General features: G+C 36.2%; 1 protein-coding gene across 1 annotated transcript in view; it reads left to right on the top strand.

Moving 5' to 3' along the window:
* The window catches only part of LOC114655924 (contactin-associated protein-like 5), a 557,429-nt gene that overhangs the window by 399,254 nt on the left and 142,619 nt on the right, over nt 1-15,556 (top strand). Inside the window, exons 8-9 of the mRNA XM_028807237.2 lie at nt 11,058-11,322; nt 14,661-14,804. Of these exons, the coding sequence (XP_028663070.2) occupies nt 11,058-11,322; nt 14,661-14,804 (409 nt within the window). The remainder of the gene's footprint in view (nt 1-11,057; nt 11,323-14,660; nt 14,805-15,556) is intronic.

Here is a 15,556-nt window from a genome sequence, read left to right as displayed (position 1 = left end):
GGGAGAGGGAAGTCTGGGCATCTCTGCTCAAGCTGCTGCCCACGCGACCCGACCTCGGAAAAGTGGAAGAGGATGGATGGATGGATAGATATGTCCGTTTGAGGTTACAAAGAAAAAAAAACACTTCTTCCCCAGCGGGGAATCGAACTCGGGTCTGTAGTGCACGGCAAGGCTGCTTAGCGCTAAGTTATCTTGGCTGGTGTCACAGATAATTTTTTTGACCTGGTTTGACATTGCTTGGTGTAGATGTTCAGGAAGTTAGTGACTGCACACTTTGTGATGCATTCAGTTGACTGTAGCATTTTCTGTAGTGCCTTGCGGTCTTGCTGCATGCTGTTCCCAAATGAGGCAATGATACTTCCTGTCAGAATTCTTTTTGATGGTGAATATATAGAAGTTCTTTAGTATCTGGAATGGCAACCTGAAATCCCTGAGGTGGTGCATGGACCAATTCAGATCCTCTGTGATTTGGACACAAAGGTATCTGAAACTGTCTACCTTCTCTACCTGAGTGTTGTTTATACTGGTATCACGTGGGTGCACATATATACTGTATAACATTACATGTTGTTGCCAACATTAAAAAGCAATTTCTAGCAGTGTCTGGTTTTTCTAAATGTCATATTAAACTTGCAAATTTGTTATATTATTTTATTTAAATTTAAAAATAAAATTCTTTAAAGAATGTTACTATTTTAAAAGCTGAATATGGTCTCCACTGGGATAGATGCAATGTTTAGCATTCCATACCATGTTCATGCTAATATGACCTTTGCTGATCTGCTGTGATGATCGGCAAGTCGACATATAAGGACTTCTTTCCCTATGAACTGTAATATCAGCAGCAACCTCTGGAGGGTTCCATGGTTTTAATTCATTCTTCCCATAACCAGTTGTATGCCACTTTTCGGCAGTTGCTAAATTGTGAATTTCACAGGAACATTCACACCGGGATATTGTTCAAAGAATCTCTCACGTGTCCACCTGAAGGGACCTGTAGAAACATGCAGCTACATGATAGTAATATTATCTTGGGCACACACAGATAACAAAAATAACAACAAAGCATTGTGTACAGGGATTTTCACTTCCTGTGTCACGGTGTACTTGGGATTTGGCCAGCTGACAACAGTGAAGAGGAAAGGAAAAATTCTCATTCAACATTAGTGGTCAGTTCTTTTTCAGCCAATTTCTGAAACCATACACAATTATACTTTCACAATGTACTCATTCTTTAAACATATTTCAGTTGTGTGATACAACAGAGGTTATTCCATCAGAATTAGTTTGATTTAAACAAATCTGACATGAGACTTCAGTCACCACTCACATAAAAGGCCAATTTAGTTTTTGTTGGTCAGCTTAACCTTCATGTTTTAACAGAGAAACTGTGCTATATAAATGTAACATTTTTATTCAGTAAAAATCACTTTATCATTTCCAAAAAGCCTTACTAATACAGTATAAGGATCAGCAGAAATATTTTGAAAAATATTTACATTGTTTAAAAGCATTTGCAAAATATTATAATTTTTAGCTGTTCATGCCACTGTATATTGAACTTCGGCATAAAGTGTGTGTGGGTTACCTTTAAAGAATCTGATAACAGAAAGTACTCAATTGAACTGAATAATACTAACATTTGCATAGTACTCTTATATATTTTACTACCAATAGATGACCTATGGTAAATTATTTTGTATTCAAGCACTTTATATTATTTTTTTCTAACAAGTAAAATGGAGTAAGTTAAGTATGCCAGTCAACAGAGGTAAACCTACTATACAGTGGCAGATATGCTCATAAGAAGTATTGAGCAGAATATTTCACATAAAATTGATCTTGTGCAAAAAAAAAAAACCTTGTCTGTCATAAGTAACATTCACACCATTAACACGTCTCATCTCAACCCTTTCCTCCATGTGAAAAAGCATGGTACCTGGTTTATTCTGGTGCAGAGTGAGGAAAGAGGGAGCCAAATTAGGCAGCACTTAACTGCATGCACTACTAACATCAATTGTCCTGGATATATGGCTGCCAGTGAGCCTCCAAAAGGATCCTGACTTGGATCAGTTGGGGAAAGTGAGCGCAGATGGTGTTACACTCAACCCAAAAACAAAGGTGTGAGGTGGAACAGGTAGCAAGCAGTCAGGCAGTGTATGAAGCTGACAAGAGTGCATGGTGTCACATGGAAGGAGCCTTTGGAAATTAGGCAGTATAAGAGTATAACCAAGTAAACAGTCCATGATTTTGGTGTAGAAATTAGCCGAAAATTTAGAAATTGCAAAACCACACACACAACTAAAGTGGGACAAAGCTGTGGCAATCTTCAAAACATTAGTCTGTCTTAGTGTACAGGTTTATTTTATTGCAATGTTAACCAATATGTGCATAAATTAGGCACATTTGCTGAATTCACAGTTTTCAGTGTTGTCATGGCAGGGCATATTCATGAAATCACACCCACCATAATAATTTAAAATTTCCAATAAGACTTCAAGATGGGAAGGAAAACCTGAGTACAGGGAGAAAACCCCATGCAGACATCAAGAGAACATGCCTGTGCCAACCAGACAGTAATTTGGCTGGACTCTGAATTCAATTTCCTGAAGCAGGAGTTTTAATCACTGTGCCACGTCAGCTCCCTCAGAAAAGAAAACAGATAAAAAAACGAATAGCTTTCTCTGCCTTCTGAAACAGGTCAAATGTCTGTTAAGCTCTGCAAGCCTTGTCTAGTCGTGCATCAGTTAATCAACTTTACACCTATAAATATCTTCCATCCCTCTAGGCCACACAATAACTTGTCATTGATTACTTTCCCCGGCTCACCTCTAGACTCTAGACATGCTAGTGATTTAGTGAGTGAGTCGAATGATTTGGAGTCAGTAGCTGCATAAGATATCTGGAGACCACCAAATTTTTTTGAATTTTATTAACTAGCATTGAATCTGAACCTCAGATTTTCCACTAAAATGAAAAGAAGCCTGAATACATTACCCACTCAGCAGAATTTTTTTGTCAGCTAGTCATTCAGCATATATGTCTTAGGATTTCTCACCACTTTCTTACAATTAAGAAAGAATGTAGTTAATAACTACAGTACCAATACTGAATTACTGTATTTATCAGGAGTACATTTAATCCATTATGGGTTCAGTTCACCTCCTGAAACACTCCTCACATCTTCTTTCAGCAACCTTTTGACACTGTAGTTGTGTCCATTACCAAGTGGATCCAGAAGTCTACACTGACTATAGGGAGTGGGGGGTTCTCTTTTTGCCAAGCTTTTATACATTCAGCTTGAACTTCACAAATGTTTTTTTTTAAATCTACCTATAGCACCTATAAGTTATGCCCAGACACTCTTACAGAGGAACTGCTATTTTACTTCCTGTACTGCAAATTGTGAATGGTGTGAGAATAATTTACAGATTATTAGTGTTGCCTTTGGCAATTCCAGTAATTAATAAAAAAAAATAGTAAAAATGCCCACCCAGGGATGCCAAATTAATATAGTGTATGGAGGATCCTAATATCTGTATTTCTCCTTCCAGCCAGGACCCCAGAAATAGAAAAAAAGAGATTTGTACATTTATGAATGAAATTCGTAATTCAGCGAAAGTCTATATTAAATAACTTTCATTTTTTCTGTTGTGGTCTGGATATGGTGATAGAATATTTTTTAACAAATAACCCAAACACATTTGCTGCAATAAACCAAATAATACAGTTTAGTCATAACACAAAGATAATAAAATATAGATATGAGACAAAAGACAGTAACAAACAACACTAAACATATACTTACAATAGTGTTGCTATAGAAAATGCACATAATTTATGAATTCTGATCTTTGATTCATGTGCTCTTGATAGATAACTTCTTTACCTAATTATAAAGTTCCTAGTGCCAACACTGTGAAGGCGGCATTGATTTGTTCACAGCTTGTCTACACTTCCACATGCTGTTCTGAATGTCCTACTGGATTTAGGGAGAGAAACCTGTAACAGCTAAAAATTTATCTTTCACAACGGTTATTACTTTTCAGTTTTAAAGATGCCAATACCATAGTTCATTATCTTGCTTTATCCTAACACGATGTTCTAATTAATAGTTCTCAGAATCAAAGTAGGTGTACTTATGGTTTAGTGTACGCGATGCTTCATTTCATCTGTGTTTTCTTTCTCCAGATAATGTGAAAGTAAATTAAGTGCACTTTTTTCCTTTTGTTCAGGAGCCCTTTTTCTTTATAACCTTGTTCACAGCTTCTGGTTGGGAATGGTGTGAAGGTTTTTACATACAATGTCCTCAATTGCAAGCAAAGTTATACTTGCTGGGTGGTTAACCACTGTCCTTAGCAAGATGAATGTGTGGCTTTTATGTAGGTCTCTCCCTTGCTCGTGCACTTGATATACCTTAGACAGGTTTGGACTAATAGCGCCCTTGTCTAACTTCAAAACAGACAATTCCTCCTCTCCTAACATCCATGACCAAATTGCCCTATGGAGTAAAATGGATCACTCTAGACTTTGTTATGGCCACAGTGAGCATATACAGTAGAGAGAACAAAGACATAGTGCTTGCAAAGATTTTTAAAGGTAAGTAGTATATATTTATCCATTGGTTTCTGAACTGCACATAAGGCCAACCTTTTGGTTGACATTTGGTGCAAAATTTTGTCCGTCAAAGTTGTATTTAGACAGTGTATCACAGAGCATCACTTGTTTTTTTTAAGCAAATTTGACATTGTTATGGGCCTCTCAGCTATTCTCCATATTTCCAGCATTATTTTTAATATAACACCTCTACTCTTATATGGTCAAAAGCACAGTTTCTTTTTCTTTGTGGAAAGAGAAGGTAATGTATACAAGGTTAAATTATTTTTCTTAGATGAGACAGACAGCAATTTGTTACACAAAAAAATATAAAACTGTATTGTTTATTCCACTTTTGCTAATGTTAAATAAACAGAAGGTTTTCAGATGAAAACTGCAGTAATAAAAAAATCTAATGTAGCTTAAATGAATTCTAGCTTAAAATCTAAAATTTTCCTTAGATTTTTTTCCTCATTTAAGGTAACTCTACAATTATATCCTGTATCTGTAGGCTTGTGTGTGTCCAATGATACTTTAGTATGCCAGACATCTCTTCTGTAATTCTGACACATTAAGGTATGCATATGTAGACATCTTTGTGCTGTTGCTAAGTTACTAAGTTTAAAACAAATCTGCGGTGGTATAAAAAAACAAGTTACATTTAAGCATATGTCTGTAAGTGAACTTATAGATTGAAAGTGCCCTCCTGGAGCTTCACTACTGTAGAAATCATGGTAAATATTTCAAAACACTGTTCATTTAATTTGCTTTAAGCATGTCAAAGGTGGGTCACCCATATAGAGAATTCAAAGTATAACTTAAATCAAATACAATTGAAAACATGGTCTGCGTTTTAAAGTAGTTGCCATTTTGTCCAGTGAAGTGACTGACCCACTTGCCACCTTTCACCCCCTTTTTTCTGTATTTTTCTCAACCTTGATCATGGCTTACTTCTCCTTCCAATGAGCTTTAGACACAACATCATCACTCACCCAGGGAATTGTATTTTTTCTGGCCTCAAGTAGCAATAAACCTCCTCCAGAAGGTGAATTCTTAGGTTGGGTGTTGACCTGCTTTGACAACAGTGACACCAGGCTTGTGTTCTTTATAACATGTATTGATGTTCTTGATCCCTACATAGTTATTGAAAGCTTCTCACCATCTCATTCTTCTTAGTCACTTAGCCATTTTCTCTGATCTAGCTCACTGTAGAAAACACACTTCAACCTTTAAAGGTTTAACTAGAATGGACTATGTGTTGCTTAACAACACCTCTGAGTGAGAGACATTCAGTTGTTATGTTTTGAGGTTATTTTTAAATTCAAAATGAAATAAGTGAGGAGAAAAGAAATATTCCTTGGCAAATTCAATATCTAGACCAGAAGGTTCAACATTATAACATTATAAGTACAAGCCCAAATAGTCAGCTCATTAGCTCACAGTGACCACTTAGGTTAGTAGAACAGTCAGAAGAATGCAGTCTTATCTTCTAGCCTTCTACTAATCCATGGCTGTATCATGCCTGATCTGTAACCTGATCTACGGAGTTTTTCAGAGAAAAGCCCACTTCTCTGGCATGGTGAAGAACCAGTTTAAGGAAAGACAGGAACATCTTTGTAAGGGATGTCCTTCCCACGTGATGCTGCAAGCTTTCATATTAAAATATTCTGTTAATGGGTTGTAGCCAGATCCTCCGAGGGAATTAATAAATTCGAGCTCCGCACAGACATTAGTGTTTGCTTGTTTAGTGTATCATCTTAGTGATGATGATAATTAAAATGGTGAAACTGATAGTGTTCTGGTTGGGAACAGTGTGAGACTAGCTGTTTCTTGTTCCCATTTTGTATTTGTTATAAAAATAGAAAAGTAAAATCATCAGTATTAGTCTCAGGGTATGATGTTGCTGTTTATTGTTGCTCAGTAAACAAGCACATTAGCAGCTGAACCTGTGGAAGTGCTACTGAGAAGACTTCAGTTCTCAGCAGTCAGCAGGAGTGTGCAGGGGCTAACGGGAGATGATCTTGATTGCTATGCACTTCAAAGGGAGTCAGAGCAGAGTTTCAGCAGTCTATCACACACACAGCCTCCAAGTGCATAATCTTTTGGGAAAACAGACTGTTCTTCCTGATGCTGGTCTGAAGCACATGGTGGCGTGTTTTGTGGGTTAATTTTTTTTTTGTAGTTATAGATTCATTTTGTTTATGTTTCCCTATTTTAAATATGTGGAATGAATTTTTTTTCTATTGGATTTGGGCTTTCAATCCATTTAGACATTGTGTTTCATTTTTTATTGTCTCTCTTTTTTTAATCATCATACCATTTTATTTACAGTGATCCCTCGCTATATCGCGCTTCGCCTTTCGCGGCGTCACTCCATCGCGGATTTTATATGTAAGCATATTTAAATATATATCGCGGATTTTTTGCTGGTTCGCGGATTTCTGCGGACAATGGGTCTTTTAATTTCTGATACATGCTTCCTCAGTTGGTTTGCCCAGTTGATTTCATACAAGGGACGCTATTGGCAGATGGCTGAGAAGCTAGATTGCTTACTTTTCTCTCTCTCTTGCGCTGACTTTCTCTGATCCTGACGTATGGGGATTGAGCAGGGGGGCTGTTCGCACACCTAGACGATACGGACGCTCGTCTAAAAATGCTGAAAGATTATCTTCACGTTGCTATCTTTTGTGCAGCTGCTTCCTGAAACGACATGCTGCACGGTGCTTCGCATACTTAAAAGCTCGAAGGGCACGTATTGATTTTTGACGGAAAAACAAACTCTGTCTCTCTCTATCTCTCTCTCTCCCTGCTCCTGACAGAGGGGGTGTGAGCTGCCGCCTTCAACAGCTTTGTGCTGCGGTGCTTCGCATACTTAAAAGCCAAATAGCCCTATTGATTTGTTTGCTAGAGATTGTTTTCTCTATCTATGTGACATTCTGTGCTCCTGACACGCACTCCTTTGAAGAGGAAGATATGTTTGCATTCTTTTAATTGTGAGACAGAACTGTCATCTCTGTCTTGTCATGGAGCACAGTTTAAACTTTTGAAAAAGAGACAAATGTTTGTTTGCAGTGTTTGAATAACGTTCCTGTCTCTCTACAACCTTCTGTGTTTCTGCGCAAATCTGTGACCCAAGCATGACAATATAAAAATAACCATATAAACATATGGTTTCTACTTCACGGATTTTTTTATTTCGCGGGTGGCTCTGGAACGCAACCCCCGCGATGGAGGAGGGATTACTGTATTGCTATTTTCTTTGCATTTACGACCTTACCATATGATTGTGATCACAGCTGCCAGTAATGTCAGTACCCTTCTGTTTTTTTTTATTGTTTATTGAATTTATTAAAAATATATAACATTCCATACAATCAAGTCAAAACTTAAAACTAAATTCAAATCAACCCCCACCCATGAGAAAGAGAGGAAGGCCAACAGCCTAGTCAGTACCCTTCTAGCATAAGTATGGTGGCAATTGACTGATTCTTTGTCCCTTGGTGGATACAACTCTTTTTAAAATGTTTTCTGGAAAAGTTAGCTTCTAAGACTATTTGTAGTTTTCCTTTAGGTATTGGTCTTCCCTTTGCTCTCATCTTCTTACACCTCTTTTGCCATTCCATTTTAAGACATTTAGGTAGCTATGATGTTCCTGGAAAAGACCTGACTCCTCTTTGATGTTTCTTTTTTTAGTCCTTTCGGTTTTCATCAACTGGTTTTTCTATTAAGGCCCAAAAATATGCTTAGATTCTTCTTTAAGATGAGTCATCTCCATGACAAAATTGAATCATCCTGGCCTCACTCAAGATCCGTTGGTATGCTACGGGCAAATAAAAAGAGCATAAGGATATTTGTGAGCTTTAATAGAAGGATTGGGAGATGAAAACCAAAAGGACTGAACAAAAGAATTGTCAGAGGAGTGCAGGATTTTTTTTCTGGGTTCACGATCACGTGGTGAGGTTAGAAATACAAAGGAAATAATGGCATTGTTAAAAAAATCAAGAAAAATCAAATTGTCCAAATTATTCCAAAACTGAAAAAACAATAGTAAAAATTAATTCTGTAATATTGCCTTAGTGAAACCTTTTTAATTAGTATTTTCATATAAGCACAACTAATTTTTTTATCTAAATTATTATTATTATTTTATTAGTTGTTAATCAGTTTCAGCTGCTTTGCTGTTAATGAAATTAACAACAGGTGTACTAGAGGGGCAACAATGAGACAACCCCAAAAACAGGAATGGTTTAACAGGTGGAGGCCACTGACATATCAGTATGCTGCTGCTGGAGTATGCGAATCTATCTATCTATCTATCTATCTATCTATCTATCTATCTATCTATCTATCTATCTATCTATCTATCTATCTATCTATCTATCTATCTATCTATCTATCTATCTAATGTAAATATGGAGGTTCTTAGTTTAAGTCCCATTTGTTTAAAAATATTGGACAATTATTAACTAAGATGTGATTAGGGACATTAAAATCTATCTGCCATGTGACTGAGGTGAACAATTTCAGCACCCATAATGATTCTAGTAGTTACAAACAATGGGAAGGAATCCAAGTCATGCAAAAGTGAGGTTAAAAAAACAGAATAATTTATTCAAGGTGTTATCACTCACGTTATTTAACTAAAATGCTTCTCTGCAAAGTTATGCAGTGCCTAGTTGTCTCAACTCTTTGTGTGTCAAATTATGCAGTCCCACTGCGTGCTACTCAAGTTGTAATGCGGAAAGTAGGCTTAGAGCCTCATATCCCAGATGTAATGAGAACATTTTAAATTATTTAGAGCTTCTCTTGAATTCTTAAACTATGTAACAGCTCTAAAACTTTTCTGAAAGGTATTGAAATACTTGTCTTATTCTGTCACATTCTTGTTTTCTGACAGTATTGCCAAGAACACTCTTCATTAAGACGTTTTTGAGGGTTGCTAATTACATTTTAGAGTGAAGACATCCCTACAATGTGCATCTAAGAAAAGTCATGTGTTAGATATTTATCAATATATGACCTAATGTCTGGATTTCATTTTATGTATGGATGTTGTAGTTAATTTTGTAATGTAGAGTTGTGGCCCTTTGAAAGGTGCTTCATAAATAAAATTTATTATTATTATTATTATTATTATTATTATTATTATTATTAGGTATGCACATCCAAATTGATGCACAGTATGGTCCAATTGTAAATGCAGTAAGTATCAGTTGTCTATTTTAGGTAAATGATTGTTCAATAAGGGATACGCTAGAAGAATATGACTGAAATAAATTATCCCATGGCCACCACGAACAGTTCTACCAAACACCTCATACAATCTCTGATCCTTTCATGCTTGATCTACTCAGAATTAGCAATATAAATAAAATACTGATCAGAAATAATGAACCAGAGTTTTTAGAGCCTATGCCTTAAATATTGAAAAAAACCCTTGTGCTAAAAATAGAGTGCTGGTAATATGGTACAGTGCATTGCAGTCATTTTTTGCTGAATATTATAATGCTGAGTTACAAAAAGAATAGAAAAATGCTCTTTTTGTACATATTTGAATATATGCATTAACACTGCAAATGTTTTGCTTGTTTAAGAGGAATGTTTAGATCTGTATTATTAAGAATCCTTTTATGAATTAAGACCATATAGCGTCATTGTACCAAACATATAAAAACATGTACCAAAGGTGACTGTCATAAATAAGAAATTCCTATTTTTATTAATTTTCATGATGTGCATTTAGTGTCTATTAAAGCGTTATTTTTATTTTAAATATTTCAGGGGGGAAATGTACAGTGGCACTTTTTAATACAAGAATGATAAAAATTACACTTTGATTACCAGAATATTGTTAATCATTGCCATTTTTCCTGGGTGGTGCAGTGGTTAATATGTGCCACATGATGGATCTGCATAACCTGCAGGGTTGCTTTCTACCTTGTGCATTAGGCTACCTTTAAAGGCTCCAGCCAGCCTTGACCCTGAACTGACTAACGTGGGTTTAGAATGAATGATTATTCTTTATTTGTCAGATGTGCTTACCTTAGGTGTCTTTCAAAAATGGTTACTTACGTAATACACTTCAATGGGTCACAGAAAAAAAGTGTAATATTACAAGGAAAATGAGAGTACAATCTAAGGTAGAGCAGAAGAAGCATAGAACTACACTAGAAAATATCACTTATGAAAAACTTACAGTTGCCTACAGTTGATAGGATCTGGGTAAATGCAGCAGATTGGTAACAATATCTCAAATGTTAATTATGAGAAGTTCAAGAGAGGTAGATAGTGGGCACCATTCATTAGTTAATGTGTCTTCAGCGTAAACATGCTTTTCCTTTCTCAGGGTTGTAGGTGTAGGACAATGTTACTAAAAAGATATGAATAACCTAGAAATGAGAATAAATAAGACTACTATTAACTTCATTATTTTTTTTTGTTTATTTTTTTTATTTCTGCAGGGTAATGTCACATTTTCCTGCACGGACCCACAGATTACACCTGTGACTTTCACCAGCTCCACTAGCAGCTATCTGTTATTACCCATCGAGTCTCAGGCAGATGGCTTCTCAATTCGCTTCCAAGTTCGCACCTGGAACCGGGACGGATTTTTGTTTTACACACAGCTGTACCAAGAATCAGAACATTTATTACTCTTCTTCAGCCATGGGAAATTAAAGCTGACTTACCAGAAGTCACTATTTGAGAAAACAGAAATGACAACAGGTGAGTAGCAAAAAGTAACATTTTCTTGCAAAACTGTTTAGAAAAATAAAAATCAGAATCAAAGTGTTCATTCTACAACACATTTCAATAAACACATGATTAATACTCACATCATTACCTGCTAGTTACAATATAGCAATCTTATATATACGATTTTTTTAGTGTATATATATATATATATATATATATATATATATATATATATATATATATATATATTATATATACCCATTCAAAAAATTAAAGGAACACTTTTTAATCATAGTATAGCATCAAGTCAATAAAACTTCTGGGATATTGATCTGGTCAGTTAAGTAGCAGAGGGGGTTGTTAATCAGTTTCAGCTGCTTTGCTGTTAATGAAATTAACAACAGGTGTACTAGAGGGGCAACAATGAGACAACCCCAAAAACAGGAATGGTTTAACAGGTGGAGGCCACTGACATTTTTCCCTCCTTATCTTTTCTGACTGTTTTTTCACTAGTTTTGCATTTGGCTACTGTCAGTGTCACTACTGGTAGCATGAGGCAATACCTGGACCGTACAGAAGTTACACAGGTAGTCCAACTATTCCAGGATGGCACATCTATATGTGTCATTGCCAGAAGGTTTGCTGTGTCTCCCAGCACAGACTCAAGGGCATGGAGGAGATTACAGGAGAGAGGCAGTTACTCTAGGAGAGCTGGACAGGGCCGTAGAAGGTCCTTAACCCATCAGCAGGACCAGTATCTGCTCCTTTGGGCAAGGAGGAACAGGATGAGCACTGCCAGAGCCCTACAAAATGACCTCCAGCAGGCCACTGGTGTGAATGTCTCTGACCAAACAATCAGAAACAGACTTCATGAGGGTTGCCTAAGGGCCTAAGGGGAGCTCGATTGACATTGACATCTACAGGCTAGACAATGGCACCTTGACTGCCATTAGGTATCAGGATGAAATCCTTTGACCCACTATAAGACCCTATACTGGTGCAGTGGGTCCTGGGTTCTTCCTGGTGCATGACAATGCCTGGCCTCATGTAGCGAGAGTATGCAGGCAGTTCCTGGAGGATGAAGGAATTGATACCATTGACTGGCCCCCATGCTCGCCTGACCTAAATCCAATAGAACACCTCTAGGACATTATGTTTCGGTCCATATATATACTATATACTATATACTAGCTGTGTAAGCCTGTGCTGTAAAAAGCCCGGGGTCCTAGAAACTATTGAAATCGTCAGAAAAAAACTGAAATGTAGAGATGTCAGGTAATTCAAAGGAACTACCCTGGGAGTATCTCTCCTTGGTGGATTCATTTTGCTGAATGAAAAATGCTTTAGTTGCCTCACATTTTTATGCAATCGTTTTGTTCACCCCACTGAATTAAAGCTGAAAGTCTGCACTTCAACTGCATCTGAGTTGTTTAATTTAAAATTCATTGTGGTAATGTACAGAACCAAAATTAGAAAAAAGTTGTCTCTGTCCAAATATTTATGGACCTAACTCTATGTATATATATGCATGTATGTATACTGTATATATGTATATATGTATATATATATGCATATATGTATATAGTATAGTATATATATGTAATATTTTGAGCCTGACCTATTAAGAGAAACACCACTATAACTAAACACATTTTATTTTTCAAAATAGTCTCTGTGAATACTTCTACACTTCTTATGATGTTACTGAAGCTTTTCCATTACACTCAAAACCTTTTGTCTCACTAGTACCCTGCTACCCAAAGCTGACCTGACATATTCATCACCCACTAATGAAGTCCTTCATATTAGCAAATAGGTGGTAGTCACACAGGGCCACAGTTTTATAGAACATCCTTTGTATCCCATGCAGCATGAGCAGGACAATGTTAGGAAACAGAAGTGGAATGATTGGCAGCTTTATGTGGTTCTTGTGAAGCAATTCATATGGACTACACCCGTACCATCATAAAAAAAAATCTGTTCATGATCTTGAAATTCATGATCTTGAATTTCTTCAGTGATGAAGAATCACCATGCTGAAAGGATTCATCATCACCTGCATCTGAGACGTTCAGTTTTCGGGGTTGCTGGTTGCTGGACTGAGGGTTTTGCTCAGTCATACAGGGCCACATACAGTATGTCTTTGAGATATAGGGAAAATACACAGTATCTACTATAAATAAACAAACTTACAGACAGAGCACAAGCAGTTGTAAATGCAAAACAGATGAGATATTGTTATACTTCTCACATATGCATATGCTCAGACAAATCAAGCATCCTTTCTACTCCATTTGACCACTCACAACAAGTAAGTGATGCGATTGAACATAGAAGTTCCTTTGCAAAGTAACTTCCCTGTTCATCATTATATAATGCATGAAAACTAACCAATGAAAAATTCTAAAGCTTAAAAACTTTTGGACTGTTTCAATCTTTGAAAACTAAGCTATATAAATGGTATGGTAAACCCTGCAGAATATTGGTGTTTTGTTCCAGGCAGCAAATACATTATATAAAACCACTTTTCAAGAATGGCCCTTCTATTTTAAGAAAAGTTCTGTCTAAAATCAGTGCATTAACAGAATACTGACATATTGTAAAAAGCTTAGTGGAAATGATTATCAGTGTAAATTCTCTGCCTGACATCATCATCTGTAGTGACAGGTTTTGGGGGTTTTCTACATAAGTTAAGTGATTCTTAATTTTCTTTCATTGCATTTGTAACCTTTTTGATTATGAAGACCATTTATTAACTAACCTGGTATGACATCAAACAGCGGGACAACTGAGGTGGCATTGCAGACATTCAAACAAGCTGCTGACGCCAGATATGAGTGGACCAGTGACATCAAAGCTCTAGTATTAAGCTTGTGGAAAAACTCAAATCCCAAAAATCAGTGTGACAGTTAGGGGACAAGCTGGCCTTGCATGGTATAGCCCACACCTCTGTGTTGAGTGTTTGAATTCTTCCCCCTTGTCAATACTAGACCAGTGATGTAAATAGTATGCTATTTTCTGACTATTTATATGAAAATGACTGCATCATTTTTACACCACGATATTCTCAAATTGCCAAAATAAAAGTATTATTCAGTGTTAAAGGATAGAAAAACACAACTGTTTTCCCTTAACGCTTTCTTCTATGTACACAGCTCCTTTTTTTATTTGAATTAATCTTTGGTGTTATTTTGGCGATTTGAAGTTGTTGTCTTTTCTTTGCCCTTGAGTGTTTTCCTTTCTTATATCTGCTGGTTTATGAACACCTTTTCTAATTCATTTGACATACCTTAACTCATAGAAGCATGTGGTGTTCCTTCCCTATGCATGTCAAATCTCATAAACAGCTGCCATTATTTTTATTTTAGGTTCTAATCTCAATGATGGGTTGTGGCACACAGTAAGCCTCAGCACACAAGGCCTTCAGGTCACTTTGCAGCTGAATAATGATGTGCCCTCCACCATGGTGACAAAGACTCAGCTCATCTCTGTGGACAGCTGCTATTTTGGAGGTAAAAGTTATTCTGGAATTTAAATATATATCAATATCAAGATGTGCAATGAAAACAGTGTGCAGTGTTCTTCAAAAATGACAAAATACTTCTCGGGATAACCAAATTTTAACATGTTTGTTTGATAACATATGATAATGAAATGCAATTTAAATATTTCCAATTTGAAAGTGTTACTATTCTCTGTAGTATCTGAAGTTATTATCAATATCTAGTTCCCTTTAAAAAGCATCCCATCACAAGGCACTTTGTTACAGAGACAACAAAAGTAGTCTTATGAAAATAGATATTTACAAATCAGCATAACCAATGCAAATATTTTTACAGTGCATTTAGGTCTTTTGATATCCCTTCTTATTTATGTCTTTTACAATTCAAAAACAGAAAATGCTTTTCAAAGTAAACATCTTGCATGCCAACTGATGAAGTCTAAAGCAGCAGATTTTATATAATTTTAAAAACTAAGCATTCCTTACACTTCTTATTAATATTTATCCAAGGTTTATTTTATAAAGCGGAGGGAGAATGATATTATGAAGTGTTTTACACTATTACAAATTAGGCACTACAACCTTGACCAAAACTATTCCAAACTACTGCTACAGACTTGAAATTGTGTTTTTGTGTGGGTGTGTGTTTTATCATGCTAGGACCCTGTTCTCACTTTCGGACTCTTTATTACATTGACCTAAACAGAATTTCTCTTGTGTAGCCCTTTACAAATTACACTTTACAAATTGTTACAAACCAAA

This window comes from Erpetoichthys calabaricus, chromosome 8, assembly GCF_900747795.2.
Source record: "Erpetoichthys calabaricus chromosome 8, fErpCal1.3, whole genome shotgun sequence".
NCBI lineage: Eukaryota > Metazoa > Chordata > Cladistia > Polypteriformes > Polypteridae > Erpetoichthys > Erpetoichthys calabaricus.
This window is presented reverse-complemented; position numbering and strand designations above follow the sequence as displayed.